Source organism: Tympanuchus pallidicinctus, unplaced genomic scaffold (assembly GCF_026119805.1).
Source record: "Tympanuchus pallidicinctus isolate F22 unplaced genomic scaffold, pur_lepc_1.0 scaffold5, whole genome shotgun sequence".
Classification (NCBI taxonomy): domain Eukaryota; kingdom Metazoa; phylum Chordata; class Aves; order Galliformes; family Phasianidae; genus Tympanuchus; species Tympanuchus pallidicinctus.
Window position 1 is genome coordinate 34229736 of NW_026294769.1, and position 19585 is coordinate 34249320.

Genomic DNA, 19585 nt, shown 5'->3' on the forward strand with positions numbered 1-19585 from the left:
AACAGTTGACTTTTTGTTGCCTTCATTTTGTCTTTTCAAAAAGAAACAATTATATTAGCTAAGGCAGGATACACAATGCTAGCAATTGTAGCATATTTCTAATAACCGAATAGAACATTTGTCAAATATTCTACTGATCAGTTAAACACAATGGTAATTATAAATAAATTAAAATAAAGGAATGCTGTGAAACATTACTCCTGTGTGGCAACTTATCAGCCAATCTAGACATGTACTTCTCTATAACAGCTAAATAATTTACCTGTAAATTAAACTCATTTTTTAAAATTAAGGTTTAGCTTAAGGTCACTTCAATATGTTCAAAAGGGACATACAATTTTTACAACTGAGTTATTCTCAAAGTTCAGCTCCTTGGAAAACTAGTTTTCTCATCAGGCAGAAGCTGGACTTACTGTCCTTTTGATTATAGGGATACACACCTTTGTCTTCAGACACGTTAACAGATTTTTGAAGCTTCCAGTGCTTACTATTACTTGAAACTTGTACTACGTGAAATTCTTTAACACCAGTCTCACTCTAAAAAGGAAACAAAAAAGATGTCAGATAAGATCAGTCATAGTTGATCAATCAGGTTCTTCATTGCAAAGTAAGCATTTGTCACAAAATGGCACAACTAGAAACTCTAACTCATCATTTCAAACCACGTGCAATACAATATGCAAGAAAGATAAGGAGGGATTGAGGACCCACTACAATGTGAAACAATCCAAGACATTTAATTCTAGTAAGTGAAACTACAGAAAGAAAAAAAATCTCAAAGAAAAACTCCCTCCAAGGTGGCATTTTAGAAACTATAAAAAACCTCCAACAGAGACCATTATCCACAACAGCATTTAGTTTCTAAAGATTACTCCAGCATTCTTGCAAGATACTAAATCCCAGGAATTTAGGATTTTTATTACATATGAGAAAAAACAACATTTAGGGTTGGTTTTCTTTCAGGGAAAGGAGATGACAATGGAAAATTAAGTTTCACATAGCGCCATCTGCAAATTTGACAAATGCTTTACAGCACATTCCTTCCTCCTCACCTTAGTAGCTGAAGAAAAACCAAAGCATACGCACAACACAAAGTGACAGATCAGCTCTGTGATTCTACCACCATTTATGTGCCCAGGAGTTCTAATAAGCAATGCACTCAACTACTTTGCTTTATGGTTGAAAAAATGGGAACAAATGTTAACCAAAAAAGTTGAGTACTCAAGTTTGAAATAGCATGGTGAGACTGAAGTAATGTCACCTGCTCTGCTAAGAGCTCAAAGAAAAAGGCTCGAGATCACACTTAGGGGTAGAAACAGTTACAGCAGATTCCCACAGTTTTGACACACAGCTTTACTGTTGGAAAGAAAACTCTAACATTAATTGGAACAATTAAGTATGAAAGGCTTACTTAATATTTCCAGTCAAAGTTATAGTACAAAAAAGCTTTAAGTATTGGCTCTACTGGGGAGATTAACACATGTCTGAACTGAAGAACAGTATCACTATTAAAAATAAGAACTTACAGTATTGATATTTTCTACATCCACAAATACCAACATGTTATCCCCTCTGCCTTCTTCATCTTCAAGTGCATTACTTCTGCAGACAGTAGCTCGAATATGCAGAGACCGGCTAGTACAAATAACTGCAGTGTGTCTTAGTACTCTATGACTAGGAAATGGGAAAGAGAGGAGAAAGACATTCTGAAGAACCGGGACTGCTGTCCAGAGCACTTCACCAAGTCCAGCTTTTACATTTCTCATCAACATTAAGGTCATTAGACTATTTATTTCCCTCAATCATCAAGACAATATTTTTCTATTACACACTTTTGACAGAAAACTAAACAATCATAATGCACTAGACAGGCACCTATCAAATACACAGATTCTTACCCAGTTCAAAATTACTAGAGAAATGGTGGTTTCATGATACCATGTTGAAAAACACCTTGTTAATATTCCAGGTAAGACACAGGGAAGTGATTAGGCCATTTAATGTTACCATAAAATGCAGTTTTTCCAGCAAATAAATCATAGAAGGCCCTCTAGTAATTAGCCACATCTCCTGCAGAAACATTCACTAAAGCTCCCAGAATACTATCGCATTCAACAAATGCTGACAAAATTAAGAGTTTTCAAAGTTTACTTTGAGAGCCAGCACTGTTCTGCTTCTTTCCAGTCGCATTCAGCCCTGAGGCCAGCAAGACCTTCATAAAAGTTATCTTCCTGTATTACTGAAGATATGTAAACTTCTTGGACCCCGTAAAAACACATAAGCTTCTTCACTACAGTAACATTCATATGGAAATAGAGGTGTGTATACATTTGACATGTACTGTCTGCTAAATACATGAGTGTAATACTTTTGTCTCAAGAGAATAAAAAAAAAAGATATTGCTGGTTTCCTAAACTGCATTTCAATATAGTATCACAATCCATAGGATAAGCTTAAGACTTGCAGACAATCCTCAGCGATATACAGGTGTCAGCATAACTTACAAGTGGCACAAATTAAACCACCCTTCAGAAATTTAAGAATCATGGTCAGTCTACAGAACAGTTATTAGACAATTTCACATATTTAAGTCTCCCTGGAAACTTCAACACAGTAGAGAATAAATACAGTCTAAGTAACCATATCCCATTCTCTCTAACACCTCATTTCCTGAATTCTATGAAATCAAGGGAGAAAAATAAGCTCCATTCTTTGGAAAAAAAGCCACAAACAAACAAGAAAATCTGTAAGCTGACCTGCAGGAATAAGGAATAAAGCCAAGTGAAAGTCTGTCTGTATTTTCCGAAAGGCCAGTATGAAGTCTGAAGGAACAACTTGTAATTTAATTCCAGGAAGATGTTGACCTACTCTTGACCATCTTCAGCTTACTTTGCTTTGGTTTACGTGATAAAGCAGTCTCACAATGCGAGTTCAGCTTCCTTGTCAGAAATAACCAGGAAAACAAGCTCTAGCCACAAGCTGACATTAAGTACACTGGACTACACCTCACCTAAGGCACCACTGTCCTGAAATGTATAATACAACAGACAGATTCCCAGTCCTGACTCAACAGATGCATTCCTTCTAGTCTGCGTTCCTACTTAATGCAGGCTGAGGCACATTTCTCCCAACAAACAAATTTAACAATCTATGCAGCTCCGTAGTAGAATCATCCTCAGAAAATTAAATAATTACATTTATTAAGTCTGCAACCAGTTTTCCTACAAGGCTGAAAACTAAATAAAGCTTGTTAAAACTTAATTTTCAGCTCTAGACTTGAACTGTAACAACTGTAAGGTAGTCTTGTAAAAACAGTATAGAATGGTTGAAGAAAGGAGTAAGAGAGTCTTCATTTCTTAATGTAACTGTTCGATAAAACTATGCTATGGCTTTCTAAATGCTGATGTCTTCACTTTCCAGAACAAATAACTATTTACTCCTGAATCTTTGAAGAACTAGTTTCTCGGAAAAGTTCTCCTGAGCCTTTATAGCCTGGGACAAGGGCAGAACTTGAGACTAAGTAATAAGTAAACTTTAATTCAATGAAAATACTGTTAGCTTGTGGTATCAAACTCAACTGCCCAATGTCTCAAGAACATTAAAAAAAAAATGAAAAAACAATATTCCATAAAACAGTGTGTAAATCATACTTCATGTACTTCACACTTCACACAAATCAAGTAACACTATAGAAATATTATTTTACAATTACAGACAAGCCACTTGAACATCTTCATTGCAACTCATTAAGTTTAAAGCTCATGCTTATGTGCTTATTAACATCCCAGTGAGTAGGTCAGCAAAAGAAGTAGATAACTTACCACATTTTTGAGTGTCTTTTAACACTTTCATAGTAAAATAAAAAGTTTATTTCATGAACTCCTTCTTCATCTGGTCCCCGTAACCACATTGGCAACTGCACTGATGCCCCAGGAAGAAGAATTGAGTCAGGAAGTGGGACATGTATTACCTCAGGCTGACCTCCCATGCCAACCCCAAAGTCTACAGAAGAAGCTGAAGATAGCAGTGCTGTACGCACAGAGGTAGGATCTGTCACAACAGTCTTGTAAGCACTACAGTTTTCAGAAGCTGAAGGACTTAGTGGTGTTAGAACAGCAGTATTTGCACCAAAAGTAAAAAATCCTGGATGCTTGGACACAACTTTCAGCGCTGTAAGAGGACACTTGCTCACATTCACAAACTCTACATATGCTTTTCTGATTTCTCCACAGAGAAGTCCTGTAGGAAAGTTTATAAAGAACACCTGTATTGGAAAGAACAGGAGGAAAAGATTCTGAACATCGAATCAAATTACAAATAGACATAAAAAAAAATAACAACCAAAACACTTAAACTGTAAGTGCTGTCATTAACCAGGTAGACCACTTTAATAACTCCAGGAAGAACAACCACTTTTTTAATTAACTCACTTGAAGTACTCTGGACATAGGGCAAAAAAACCTTTTCTGCCTCTTGCCTACACCCCATAATAATTTGGCTACAAATACTGCAAACTAAACATTCTAAGAGGACTGTGACAATTTCAAATCTTAATTTGAAGGCCATAAGTTTCTCTTGGAAAACAAGATACAGACTTGGCACTAACAGGTCATGAATTAGCAGGAAAAATTTAAACATTAACAGATTTGTGGCTCTACATTCAGCAATTTGCTCAATACTATGAATAGAAAAATAACTGCATACCTCCAACAAAGGCATTTCTTCCGTAATAATGGGATCTAAACGCCGATCAGGTCCATACTTAATAGACGTTTTTTCTTCTTTTGTGTTATTAAGTCGAGGCCCTTGGATTTCTAAGTCTTGTCGTCCTCGTACAGATAACCCATTGGAGACAAATTTCCCTGAAAGAATTTTTAAAAGCTTTTTTTTTTTTTTTAATACTTGAAGTAACTTTTTCTAAAAAGTGATCAGAACTTCCCTTTTTTTGTTACTGTAGATTGACTAAGCAGCATCACTCACAAAGAACTACTGTGACACAGAACGCATTGCTATTGCAAATAAGAGAGCCAGATACACGTTGTAAACTAACTCTGCCCTCTATAAATGCTTACAGTCCTGGCAGCAAAGAGAATAGGAACACCAGATTGAATAGGATAATTAATAAGTGAACATGATTAATTAAATTTTCTAATTTCCAAGCTAGAAGAAACATAGCATCAACCATTTCCTTCCAAAAAGGGGCCAGCACTCTTCAAATGATTTTTATTCCAGAGATTCAGCCATAAGATTTTCACTTCAGAGATAGTTAATCAAGCTTCATTATTTCTTTCAGACACTTTTAAGTATGTTAATTCAAGTATTTTAATCCTTATTTTATCCAAGAGCTAAGTTTTCTTTAGTGTGTCAGACGAATGTCTTAAAGCAGATTAATCAGCATGCAATTAAAGCGTTTATACATTAATATAAAGGAAAGAAAATAAAAAAAGAACTATCAGATAAATTTAAGTCTGATTATTTATAGCAAGAACTTTAGTACAACACTGAGACAAAAGTTGAAAAAGGGAAAAAAATAAATAAACAGCAAAGGAGTCAAAACTTGTTACAGATACCCTAGATGGAATGTTTGCATTTTGATTTAAATGTTTCAGAATTTCCGTAGATTTAAAAGTAGCACAAGAATGCATCTGGCAGAAGTTATTTTCTTTCTCCCAGGATTCCTACAGGTGTCAATTCATTAGTTTCCTGTTCCAGTTATTACCCATTTCTGTCTCTTTATCTGAAGACAGACCTCACAACATAATAGTCAAATATTAAACAGGATTTAGTTCTACTCCATGGAATCCACATCTCCCCTTTCCAGAGACACACTCGAGGGAACAATGTACTTACCTGACTGCAATCCAATAGAAGGATCTATCCCATCTAATGTCACAGTACCCTGAATAGTGCCAAGATTATAAACGACTCCCAGAATATGTAGCTCCCCTGTTTGATGGGGAAAGAGCTTTAGTCTCGCCTGTGGAGATACGTTAAATTTTTGTTGTTGTTGCTACTAAAAAAGTATTATTACATTTAATTGTCCAAGTATTTAAGCGAATCATGGCTACTTTTGATACTTCATTGTTGCATTAGATGCAACCACAGACAATAACTAAGTCATTTACTGGGAAGTGTCTGTTACATTAAGAAAGAATCCTAAGTTGTCACAAAAATTAACTTGAACAGAGGCAGAAATCAGAATTGCTTCGATTGGAAGGGACCTCTGGAGGTCACCTAGTCCAACAACTCTGCTTAAGCAGGATCCCCTAGAGCTGCTTGCCCAGTCAGGTTGTGAACACCTCTAAGGGAGGCTCCACAACCTCTCTGTGTAGCTTGTGCCAATGCTCTGTTACCTGCACAGTAAAGGGTATTTTCTAATGTTCAGACAGAACACTCTACATTTCAGCTCATGCCCAACACCTCTTGTCCTATTACATTTTCCTTTTGGATATTTATACACATGGATAAGATTTAAAAGATCCAGTTCTTCACACATCAGTAACATTTCCTAAATTTTACCAGGAGTTCAGGTCGCAAGTCTGAACTCTAAGTCTTAAAAACAGTCTTTTCAGTATTGAATAGAGTACACTACTCACCATTTTTGTCTCCTCACTATTAATTAGAAATTCTGCTATTGCTTCTGTTCCTATCATATCATCATCACATGTTCCCTGAAAAGAAAAAGCTTTTCAGATATTACTCCTGAGTAGGAAAAGATTAAATATTATTTCTCGCAGTATTCCTAGAACATTTGAGGAAAAAGAAAGCATATATTTCAGATAGCAGACCAGCTCCCTGAATTGAAGCAGCAGCTGAGAACTCAAACTTTTACTTAAGAGAGAAATTTAAGACCTCCTGGTGAAAATGGCTCAAATTCATATTTTCACTGATACAGAAGTATCCGCAGTATCATTGCAGTAGTAGTAGTACAGACCAGATAGAAGGGCAGATGTATGGTAATCATTGAGACTTACTCATACACAGCCCAAAGTGTCTAACCTGCAGCATGTACACATCACTACATTATTAAAAATTTTGTTTAAGAACCCACATTAACAATTTTACTGTAACACTCCATATATTAGAATGCATTAAGATCTTCAAAATATGGTATTTAGAAGAGTCCTTAAAAGAGTTTTGGCAACATTAGTTTAAGTGTCAATTTAAACAGTAATTAGCAGAGCATCCACAATATTAAAAATATTGATTTTAAATTCTAGTAGAGGTATCTAGGTGTTCCTGTGTTGCACCAGCACCATCTCTCAGAATACAGAGTCTTCACTACATTCAACATAGAGAGCGTAAGAAAGAGGCTTAGATAAAACATTTCTTAACTCTACCAGTCATTTCTGTTGGTCAGGGTGCCTACTTTGACTTCATAGGTATGCTGCACATAAAACAAGATGTTGAAGTATTTTGCTTTACATTAGGCTTTATAATACTCATTACAGAAAAACTTAAATCGGTTGCTTTGCGCCCTGGGATATGGGAAAATTCAAGTGACTCATAAAAATCCACAGTAATTAACTTCCCCCCTCCCTTTTTTAAATCTACACTTAAATCAAGTGCTCTTACACCATGAGAATTTGAAAACTTAAATTCCGTAAGCGTAGTTGTCAGGTTTAGGTTGCAAAAGACAAAACTCTTTTCCTTACTGGATCTTTTGCTGCTCCCTCATGTTTAGCACTGAAGTCTTTCGGCTGAAATTTCCACAGCAGTGAAAGGTCAGTCAACAACAGTGGAACCTTCAGTGGGTTTCGGAAGGAGACTTCTACAGTTATAGGTTCTATTAAAGGAATGCAAGGAAATAATGAGAACAATCTACCTCCATCACAATCTGAAAGTTCAACAAACTCAAAAGGCCAACTGCATAAAAACTTTCAATCTACAGCAGTATAGGAAACACTGTACAAATATAATCCAGGGATAAATGAATAAATTCCAGCTTTACCTTCTACCACAGCAAGTGGAAATCTGGAGTTATCTGAATAACGGTTTAAACAAAACTGCGTCGGTTGAAAGTTTGAAGGTATTACTCCTTTGTTGACCACAGACACAACCTGCTCCTCAAGCTCCTTCCACTGTTGTGATGATTCTGAGTCATATTCCTGATCCAGACTTACATGTGTTGCTGCTTGCTTTTCACCTAGGAAGAATAAGGCAAGCTGTGGCACTCAACAGTTGCCAAAAGGACTGCACTAAAAATTTGGTAAGTATTGTTAGAAAATATTTATTTTCTCAGTCGCCACCACTTTCCACATTATTCAACTAGTCACTGGATTGACAGATCTCTTGAAATGCACATATAGAAGACAATACTGCTGATGATTAGAGCATATTTTCATTTTCAAAGTGTGGAATCCCACGGTTTTAGCATGCTATGTGGCATACTCAGCTTGTGGTTTATTTTCACCTTCTGCCAGCATTCAGTCCCACAGTCTACATAAGAATTTCCACTCAAGACGCTTTACATTCAGGAATCATAGTGTTCCAAAGATTAAAACTTAAAAGTTAACTTGAAAGCTCATTTCTAGTACTGGCACTAGCACTTAGCATTTGCTCAACATTATAAATCAATTTCATGAAGTTCATTGTAAGCTTGCACTGAAGTCTAAAGGCTTTGAAAAAGAATGGCATTCAGCACATTTGCGTATGTGGATTTCATATCCATACAGGAAGTCTGAAGACATTTAGAGAGCAGTTACTAAGCTGAAGCTTTTCTTTTTGGAATCCTACTTAAGTTACCTTGCTACAATAGTTTTTATGTAACAGATTATTATTATTATTTTTTTTTTTTAAAGAACTTGCATATGTTTTACTTCTACAGATAAGGGATTTAAAGCTGTTAACAAAATTTTCTAACCTTCTGCTGGTCTTCGATCATGCCCGAAGAAAACACGTGTTGCTGAGCTGTTAATATACGGCAAAGGAAGTTGTGGTAAAGGACCATCAGGTGACAGCTGGGTTACATTCTGGAGTAAAGGAGGAAAACAGTGTCATGTCATCATACGTACCTGATGTACATGCTGCACGTTGGAGCATTTGAATGATAAGGAGATTGAGTTTTATGCAATTGATGTTTAAGCAAAAAATACTTTTATTTGAATCATTTCATATTAACTCCTTTGAGAGTTCATTTTGTCTTGACACTCTTTAAATAACATTTTCTCTCAATAGCATCTTAAAGCTCAAGAAGTCCATACAAAAAAAAAAAAAAAAAACAACAAAAAAAAGATTTGAATCCAGCACTCTAATCAATGTTGTGGATCCATGGCTGTTGCAAGCTTAAAGACTTGAAGCTTGTCTAACACGAGATCGGAAAAGCTATGTTCACTATACCACCACCATTATATAGACTCTGAGCACAGCTGACTTGTGGGCTTTAAATGCTAATCTCAAGAAGGGTCTACCACAAATTAGCAAACATGACAAATTCTATTTGTAAGGTTTAAGAAAGTAGCTGCAAGGCTACAAGTTGCATAGAGCTATCATTACTAAATACCCTGTAAGGCATATGGCATACACTGCAATGTAGAATCACCCATGAACTTCCACATTAATTCAATTACTTACTTAAGTTTAAGATAGATTAATTTTACTACAACAGGGATAGGGAGCACTTTGTAGTACCAGAGGAGGTTGCCTGGATTCAACTCAGGTTTTTTGTTTTGTTTTTTAAAAACAGCAATATTCATGCTAATCTCTTGCTGCTGAATTGGTAAGGGGCTGCCATAAAGCATGTTCATGGACAAACAACTGTGTCTGTAACCAAAACCCGTACTTTGGATAGGTGGTTGTTATTATTAGTAGTTGCAACAATTTTGTAGCCTGCCAGGTAAAAATTCAAGGTATCAAAAACAAAAAACAAACAAACAAACAAACAAAAAAAAACAAGTTCACATCAATGCACTAAAAAGGTGGCATCCTCCTGCTGAGACTACACTTCTAGAGGAAAAAGAAAGCAAGACTGCTGCCCATGAATTTGTTTACCTGTAAAAAAAAAAAAAAAATCTAAGAATTGCTTTTCCTATCTACTGAGAAAGTAGATAAGAAATTATTTGCCTTAAGCAAATAATCAAAATGCAGCAGCTTTAAGAACAACCACTTTTCCCAATTTTCAGCACCAATCAGAATTACCCTAAGTAATAAATAATTGAAAGATAGTTCATAATTCAGAAAACCTGCTACTGTTGTGAAGCTTAAAACTACATGTGGGAGGAACAAGGGATAAACAGGCACCACAAGATCTGTCAAGAATCAAAACCAAATATTTTATCAGTAGCATCAGCAAGTAACACATCTATCTAGTCTTTAACAAAGACATACTATCAAAAAACCCTAACTCTTCTATAAAGAGATCAAAATAAAACAGACCCCTTTCCTCTAGGGAAGATCTGTCACAAGTTGCAATTCAGCAATGAACCTCAAAATGAAACATTAACTGAATAAGAACATTATAGGAGTCACACTAGTACTGCAGTGGAAATGAACCTAGCGCACACATCAGATACAGCAAGTTTGTTTTTTAAAATCTAAAAAAAAGAAACATATCAACTGGAGAAAAAATATGACCCTGGCACAAAGCAGGTATGACAGAAAATCATTTGATAACATAATATAGAACTGCTGTAAACAGAATTGCTGACCATTCCAGGAATTGAAAGAAAAGATATTACCTTATAAACATAGAGATACTCTCTTAAAAAAGCTCCCTGCTGAGCTGGAGGTTGTTTACTATCATTGATCAAAATATGCCTGAAGGCAGACACTGCGTTATCAAGCTGATGAAGTGTAAATGACTGACGACCAATAGTGAAGTTAATATGATCTTCTGCAAGAGACCAGCCTTTTCCTTTGTAAACCTGCATGGCTTGGCAGTAGCAACGTAAGGCATGCTTTTTCTGCAAAAGAAAAAAAAAAAAAAAGTAAAATTATTAACCAAACATCGTAATTGTAGTGTCAGGAGGACTGAACAGCACATCACAAGTATTTACCAACCACACTATGCTAAGCACAGTGTTTGCAGAACTGTACCTCAGTGTCTGGTCAATGTTAACTTAAGCACAGAAGTACTGTTGCCTCCTACAGTACAGTGCCTACCTTGCACAAAGTTCATGTTTTTAAACAGTAGTAACAGGTAGGAAGTTAAAACAAATAAGAGAAGACCGCTTATAAAAAGTGTTCTGTGTTGCTTTCGAATAGACTGCTAGAGTTTGCAGAGCTCTAATGCCATGCTTCAAGACTTAACTATATTTAATACATTTCATTCACTAAATGAACTTACATTTCCATTCAACTGCTGTCTTACAAAAAAAAAAAACTAAACACATAAGACAAAACACACAGCAAGTTAAGCAACAGCCCTGCAGTACATGCAAAACAAGATTACAGCTTCAGAACTGAACTCTAGTGACTAACCTCAAAAGAAATCAAACACAAGTTGTCTGTAGAGGCCATTACACAACTGAGACAAATATAAAGCATGTAAGACATGTTCAAATTCAGTTTATCACAGAGTTAAAGCTGCGTACACAGTAATATGAGTGAACGTAAAACCCATTTGCATTGGTTTAGTTGTTAATTGAGTCTAAGCAGCTGTAACTAGACGCCAGTTTGTTGCATACTAACTATTCATACACACTGACCTCTCCACTGCATATAGGTAAGACACCAGGAAAACAGGCTAAATTTAGTTATTAGAATAAGGGTTCTTATTATAATTAGGGTTAGCAAAACCTTATTTCTGCAACTCAATCATTTCATGAGTAGAGATTCTACTTCATATAGTATGAGATTTTTTTTATTCGGGTATAAAGTTGAAACCCAGAAATCAAAAACACATCACTAAGTTTCAAGTCAGTGATTTTCAGCATCATTTTAAATACAGATGTAAAAGATTAATGCAGAAATCATTTTTAGACGATTACTGAGCTCAATACTTCTAACAAAAGCACCAGAAGCTAAGCATCTTTTCCCATAATAACATTCTATTCAGATGAAGTACAAAAAAATTGGTATTATCCATCTGGAAAGATAATACTCACCTGTCCTGCTTTACTAAACCTATGGCCAGCCAGTATCATATGAAATGCAAACTTTCTGACCATGGGACTTTTCATGTTTATAAAGCAATGTGCTGCCTGCTCTAACAGAAGCGCACTACGAAGATCTGAATCCTATTTAAAAGAAAAAAAAGAGAATTAACCTCAAAGTCAAATATAAACATAAATATATCTGTAGTCTTGTTCTAATGTTAACAGGAAAAGAAAAGCTGTAACTGCTATAAAATTGAGAAGCATTTTACATTTGAACATTGTATGTATGCTTATAAAAGAAATTAAGACTAAAAGTATTTTTCACTTTGTTACAGGTACAATCATCGTCATAACGAGATGTGCTACTATTTCCCCAAAGGAGATTTATCAACCTGCTTCTTTATGAGTGGCAAGACAAAACTTTCTTCCTCTTCAGTTACTCACGCCACAGTTCCTAACCCAAATTTGAAGCATTCTACCTTTTCCCCTCCTTCTGCAGATACTAGAAACAAACAGTAAGTTTAATAGGATTAAGGAAAAAACGTTAAGTGTAACTTAGTGAATTTAGATGACAAGTACAAGAATTCCTTCCTACAGGGAAACACACTTCTTACCATTACCACCTTCTCCTCTCATGCCAAGACAAAGCTATATTACTCTAACCAATCCAAACAGGATCTACTTATCACTACTGATCTACTTAGGACTACTGTTAACAAATACATGTCTGGACTACAAACACACTAAGAGACAGCTTTACAGAATCCTATAAAGATCTCCCTTGCTTCTTCCAAACAGCAACGCAAGCACACCACATAAAATTTAAAGTAGTAAAATGGCTGCATACAACTTGCAGCATTTAAATTCCTTACTTCAATAACATATATGCTCACCTAGAAATTTTGGTACCAAATTTAAGTTGGAAGGGCCAAAATACAGCTACAAAGACACTCAAGAGAATAACCTACAGAATTAAGCAAATTTATTCCAAACTTAACAAATTCTGGGGAACGTCTCACAAGTACCACGCTTGGTGCAGCTGGCTACAAAGCCAGAATCAACTACCAGTTAAGACTTTCCTCTAAGCTATACAGAAGATGCTTGAAAAAAATGCAAACAAACATAATACCAGTAGTAACATAAGACGACCCTTTGTGGACAATTCAGAGCTATTTCCACACTTTAAATCAATCAATACTACAGAAGCATTCAGGCTAACTTTCACCTACACAGTAAAATTCTAAAGATTCACAGTAATTAAGCTGCAGTTTTAGCTTTGTTACTTAAACAATTTATACCTGGTCATTTGCTATCTTGGATAGCAAGTATCCTGGAACAAGAATTAAAATGTCACCAAGAAGTGTTTATGTAGAAGGAAGACAAGAGAGGGGGAAAAAAAAGTGGAAAAAGCTAGTGTTTTACCTCACTGGTTAAACGAATCAGAAGAGCAGCTGCTTCTGAATACTTGCTCTGACTTTTTAAGATTTCAGCACTAAGTAGTACACAGCGTTCAGCCAGAACCATGTTCCTGAAGCAGAAAACAACAACGTTAATAAATACTTCTCAAAAAGAAACTATGAAAAACTTTGTCCCTGCAAAACACATATTGACACTTGTACCATTAAGTTCGTCATCCTACTAAAAGAAGGGTATTTATTTCTTTTTACAGTTCAAAGCCAGGAAGTGTTTTTGGATGCATTACGTTTACAGAGTAAAGCTAAGTAAAATAACCCAGTCAACTAAACGATCTGACAAAAGAGAAATCAGACAACGAGAAATAAGTTTAATAAGTACTCCGTTAAGAACACCACACATCTCCTTTCAAGATAAGCTAGCATATCTTACTTAAAGAGGTTATCGACCTCTGATTGATTTATTTATTTTTAGGGCTGGAGTACCACCTCTATGAAGACAGGTTTAGGGAGCTGGGCTTGTTCAGCCTGGAGAAGGCTGTGGGATGACCTCATTGCAGCCTTTCAGTACCTAAAAGGAGTCTATAAACAGGAAGTGAGTCAGCTCACTTCTATCCTTCAAGGTTAGATAATAGCAGGACAAGGTGAAACTGTTTTAAGTTGAGAGAGGGAAGATTTATGCTGGATATGAGGGAGAAGTTCTTTACCAAGAGAGTGGTGAGGTGCTGAAACAGGCTGCCCAAAGAGTTTGTGGATGCCCCATCCTTGGAAGTGTTTAAAGCCAGGTTGGATGGGGCTCTGGGCAGCCTGATCTAGTATTAGGATATGGAGGTTGGCAGCCTTGCTTGATGACCCTCGAGTTCCCTTCCAACCCAAGCTATTCTATGATTTTATGATATGATTTATTTGGCACTACCAGTGTGCAAGGAAAGAAAGCTAAACCACCAGGAATTTCATCGTTTGTTAGGTTGGTACAAAAATAAACAACGTACTTGCAGATATCTCGGTAAGTCTGAATTGCTGTTTCCATATAATGAGCAGGATAAGGCCTAGGAGCTCCTGGCTGAAGAAATGCTGATACTGCTGCCATTTCCTACAAAGACAAGTCAGCACAGTCACCACAGTTGTTTTCAACAAATTGCAGATATCAAAATACTGAGAAACATTTCAACAGCTACTAGCTCAATACATCTAATCAATTGCTGACATACACTGTGCAGAGCACAGTGTAGAGCACATACACTTTTATAGCTGATACAAGGTTTAAGCAATAGTCTATTTATGACTCTGCTTGGAATTCATCAGACAGCAGCACAACTTATGCACTTACAGAAGATTTTCAGTCGACAGCACACAACAGTATGAAGAAACAATGATTAAGCACTACTTTGTAAGTTCAAGAGTCAATTTCCTATTGCAGGAATTATTTTTCTGATAACATTACATCTCTTTTAAAATGAGGATCATCCAAGTTTTCTTAAAAGACATTACATTCTTTTGCTTCCAAGGAAATTTTAGTTTTATTCTACTCTAATAGCTCCTTTCTTACGGGGACATAATAGCAAAGTTCTTCTACAGTTAAAGATTTTAAGTTTCAAAATCTAATTATCAAGAGCTCTATCAGTCATTTATTTAGTAATTAAGATAACTTCTGAGATTAGCAAAATGCAATGCAACTCTTTGTACTGCAAAAAAAATATACTATATGTTGCTGTTTTAATTCAAAATAGGACTGTGAAAAGAATACTTTCATAGATCTACAAAATAAAATTTTAAATCTGAGTTAATCAGGCTGAAGTTCCAGAAAACAGCTTCTCAGAACTCAAAGAACATCCCACAAAACTCAGTATAAAAAAAAAAAAAGTACACTACCATAATTAGAGAGATGTATTTGTCAAGAAGTCAATGTTTTGCTAAAAAGAAGCGCTGTAAAATTATTTCCCACTTAAACTTGCCTCTTGTCTAATAACTCAAGAATATGATCTATTTTTCCTGGAGCTTGCATTACAGACAGTCTCCTTTCTGTATTTCACATTTTAAAGAATTAAATCTCCAATTTTTCCCATCATAAAATAGCAGCTATCAGTTTTGAGAGTACCTTCAGGCTTGCTGAAGATATAGCAAGTTTAGCAAAACCTTTATAGATGGTAGACAGAAGGGATTGCACTTTGTTACTTTCAGACAAATAATAGGGATTACTATGAAAATACATTTAGGTTATATGAAATACCAACCAATGCTCCAGCTGCATAAAGCATTGCCTGATCATTTAAGAAGTCCTTCTTTGCTGTATGGTAACAGCTATATGCAAGTTCATAGTGTTGCACCAAAAAGCATAAGTCTGCCATTTTCCGGATTTGAAGCTCTGGTGCTTCTGGGGGATACCTATGAATACAAATATTTTAAATTTAAAGTTGTAATTACATCAAAGAAAGCAAGATATACCCTATTATCATCTTAATTTCTATTCAAAGACAAGGAATAAGATTAGCATTGCTTTAATGTTACCCAAAAGAAACTTATCAAGAGAAGTAAAGCTACTTCCTTTCTGCCATGTTAACTGGTTACTTGGTTAATCAGCAAGAAAGCAGTGAAACAAGATTTGCTATCCCACTAACTTTTAAAGAAATCATTCCTTTGTACGAAACTCTAAAACAAGTATGCAGTTATCATTGAAAATGCTCAGTATTATTAACTGCTAGAGCTAAAGAAATCTGTAAAAGAAGGAAGAATAAAACTACAGTCTTTGAAACTGACAATAGTTTGCTCGTGAGCCTTAAGACAAAGCACATAAATTTAAAGTTGTATTCAAGTTTCGGGAACGTTGAGTTTGGCTCAACAAATACTTTAGCAAAATTTAAGACATGTATTTAGCGTAAAACCAGCTGTATGAAGTGTGATATGCCCCTTAATTTACCTCCAGAATGCACCTGCAGAAGTAACATATTCAATACTCCACTGGGTTAAGTCACATAACCACACGAACAGCTCATTACGTGGTGTTTGGCTCAAACAACAGAAAATACTTATACGGATTTTTAAATATCTTACAGGAGGCCATATTATCCCATTTATTAGTATTAATCTGAAAAATATGTACTTTGTACCTTACAAAGGCTCATTATAAATATAGAAGATGGCTCAGTAAACATTTTCTCTTATCCCTCTTAAGTTCTTGCTACACCTTTATCATTCAAAGGCAGGCATAACACTTATGACTTCTTGACCATTCCAAGTCTTTTATAGTATTGCTGCTTCAGCTTGCTTTGCAGAATACCATTAATACAGGCTTTCCCTCAGAAGAAAGAGAGGCATTCCCATTTTTGGATTTAAAGGTAATGACTGAAACAACTTACAGCAAACCAGAAGTATTCTTCAGTTCATTTATGCTCTTCTCTGGAACCTTACTTCCACTAAACCATTTTTTAGTAGCAGAAAACAATGATCGGCTTAAGCCTTTCCTGGATATTAGCTGCAAAGAGACAATGAATTACGAGTACTACATGGCAAAAAGAAATATTAACATAAGTTAAGCTCAACTACAAACCCAAGCCTTATTAAGACTTCCCAAATTGTGGTTTTTTTCCCCTTAGAAAGCAGAAAAAAAAAAAACACACTACACTGAGTGAATGAATCAGACACAGATTGAAGCTGCAATTCACATACATAATGAACCTCAGCTGTCTGAAACTGACTGCTGCTGCTGTAAACTTCAGACATGACCTCAAATCCAGACGATCTTAAAGGCTCTTACCAACCCAAACCATTCTTTGATTCTACAACATTCCAATCAAGAAAAAAAAGCAAAGATTTGATGTATTTGCTAGAATCTAACAGTATCAAATTTTGGTATTGGTTAATCTGAAATCAACACTAAATAATATCTATCAACAGAGAACATTATTTACATCATCATCTGAAGTACCTACCACCACATTGCAAACAGGGAATTACCACTCCCCTTGTCTAATAAAGCTACATCTCTCTTAAAAAGTAATTAAAAAAAAAAAAAAGAAACATTAACATCATGTTTTTCCTACAGTTATTAGGAATATATTACTACAATCCTACCCGTAAGACCATTTGCTATGTTTTATTTCATCCTAAAACTTCCACAGTGTAAGACAGCAGCCAGCATAAACAAAATCCCAGAACTCAAATCAGAGCAGCTGTGTAGTATCAACAAGCTTCACAGTGTAAACTATAGAAGAACCAGACAACTCATTTAAAACTGAGATTTCAGTTAGCAGGCTGATATTTTCCTACAAGTCAACTGCTAAATCCAGTAATTTGATGGTACTAATTTAAGTCAATCAATTGGTCCAGTCCTTTAAGACCAAATAGAAGTGAAATGCCTACAAAAGAAAGGATCTTACTGTGACGAGAACAATTTTAATGCATGTCCTTGCCTTAACATAGGCATGGCATTAGTTAAGATACTACAATTCCAAAGAAAGACTTGAAGGTACCACAGTTCTGAAAAACACAGTTTGAGAAATTAATTCTCAGCTAGTGATACCTAAATAGAATTGCATGATTTAGGATGTCCATGCATTTCTCTTGGAAGTTAAAGCATGCAGCTTTTCTAGAGACAATTACTGATGGAGAAACACGTCCCTGCTTTGTTGGTGTGTTCAAATGTTGAAGTGAAAAGTACATTTTGGTCCTCATACTAGAGTAGTCCAGCAGAAGTAAAGATTTTAGAAGCACAGAAATAACCCTGCAACAGCTCAGGCAGACTTTCACAATGAGCCACCTTGCAATGAAGTTCTGTTGGTAGAGGTGTTTTTTTTCAGCAGTGCGCTGTTTGTTTTTAAAGTAAACCAACCAAACAAAAACTTGAATCTCTTCAATTTCCTTACAGCTTTCACTAAAATAATTGAATCATTAGGTGCACAAGGAAGTAATATTACAAGAGATTGTTGGGTAGCTGGAGTTATACTACTGTTGCTTTTGATTACAAGACTAAATGCTGACCTGATCATTAAGTTGCCGAATTGTCTTCTCTATATGTGGCAAAAGTCCCCTGAATGTGAATTCCTGTATGAACTGCCTGATTCGGTCATGATCCGTGAGTGTTAAACAAGCACCATGAGGCGTTCCAGAGTTTGATTTCTTTGATTCCTGCAACGACGTCGTAGCCTTCACATAATCAGTGCTATCCAAACTGCTGCTGGGATGATCCAGTTGAAGGGGATGAGTCTTGAAGTTGTTTGACAGGCCATCTATGAAAAGATTGAAACATCAAAACCCTCGTAAATATTGTTACTTACACATCTGCAGTTTTAAACGTAATTTTTATTACGTTCACTTCATTCAGTGCTTTCACTATTCAGAATTCTGCAAAGAAAACAATGAAAGCATTCAATTCAAAGTCAAGCATTCATAAGAAGATGGAAATGCAGCAATTGATACAGAGGACACACTGGAACCAATCACTTCTATATTCCTATTAAAAACCTTCATTTTACATGCCTTTCTTTCCCTTCAAAAAGAAAAAAGGAAATGCAACTTACATCACAGTATACAAAGCAATGTTTGTAGTCTATAAACTAAAATCGAAAAAAAAAAATAAATAGTAACTACCTTACATTTATTCTATACCTTGACAAAGCTTCTAGACTTCAAACACTTATCTTAATGTATTAAATTACTTTCAAAAAGTTACTCATGAAGTTCTAAACAGTTTAACTCTTGTAACGTACCACTACATTTAAGTGCACATCCGAACTCAACCACCACTCAGAATGATTGCTATTGCACACAAGGCAGCTTTACAAAAGCTATCACAGTAAAGTTTTGAAGGAAGTTATAAAAATACCTTTAATTTCATTATCTAAGCCATCTGATATTAAGTGATCAGTATTCTTGTTTGAAATGACAGTATAAGGACAGTCTTCGTAGCAATCCTACCAGAAGGGAAAAAGAAGTTAGGACTAAGAATGTGAGAACATCCTTTAAAAAAAATAAAATAAAATAAAAAATCAGTAAGTAGCAGCTGTTAATTTAAAGTTCACTAGAAAAGAAAGCACACTCAGCTAGATGTTCATTTATATTCACTGAAGCAGTTTGTTGAGTCCTTAAGGTCCCATACTATTGTACAGATATAATCAACAGAAAGCAAGTATCTTCTGGTTT

At 35.5% G+C, this 19585-nt stretch overlaps 1 protein-coding gene across 4 annotated transcripts in view; it reads right to left on the reverse strand.

The window, feature by feature from the left end:
- The window catches only part of TRAPPC8 (trafficking protein particle complex subunit 8), a 49476-nt gene that overhangs the window by 14713 nt on the left and 15178 nt on the right, over nt 1-19585 (reverse strand). For all 4 annotated transcript variants that reach the window (XM_052704507.1, XM_052704505.1, XM_052704504.1 and 1 more), the window contains 17 exons: nt 19269-19356; nt 18425-18672; nt 16804-16919; nt 15682-15832; nt 14440-14540; nt 13458-13563; nt 12045-12176; nt 10677-10901; nt 8864-8972; nt 7952-8146; nt 7656-7786; nt 6597-6671; nt 5851-5977; nt 4705-4862; nt 3822-4264; nt 1527-1674; nt 441-537 (listed from right to left, as the gene is read on the reverse strand). In XM_052704507.1, the coding sequence (XP_052560467.1) occupies nt 441-537; nt 1527-1674; nt 3822-4264; nt 4705-4862; nt 5851-5977; nt 6597-6671; nt 7656-7786; nt 7952-8146; nt 8864-8972; nt 10677-10901; nt 12045-12176; nt 13458-13563; nt 14440-14540; nt 15682-15832; nt 16804-16919; nt 18425-18672; nt 19269-19356 (2650 nt within the window). The remainder of the gene's footprint in view (nt 1-440; nt 538-1526; nt 1675-3821; nt 4265-4704; nt 4863-5850; nt 5978-6596; nt 6672-7655; nt 7787-7951; nt 8147-8863; nt 8973-10676; nt 10902-12044; nt 12177-13457; nt 13564-14439; nt 14541-15681; nt 15833-16803; nt 16920-18424; nt 18673-19268; nt 19357-19585) is intronic.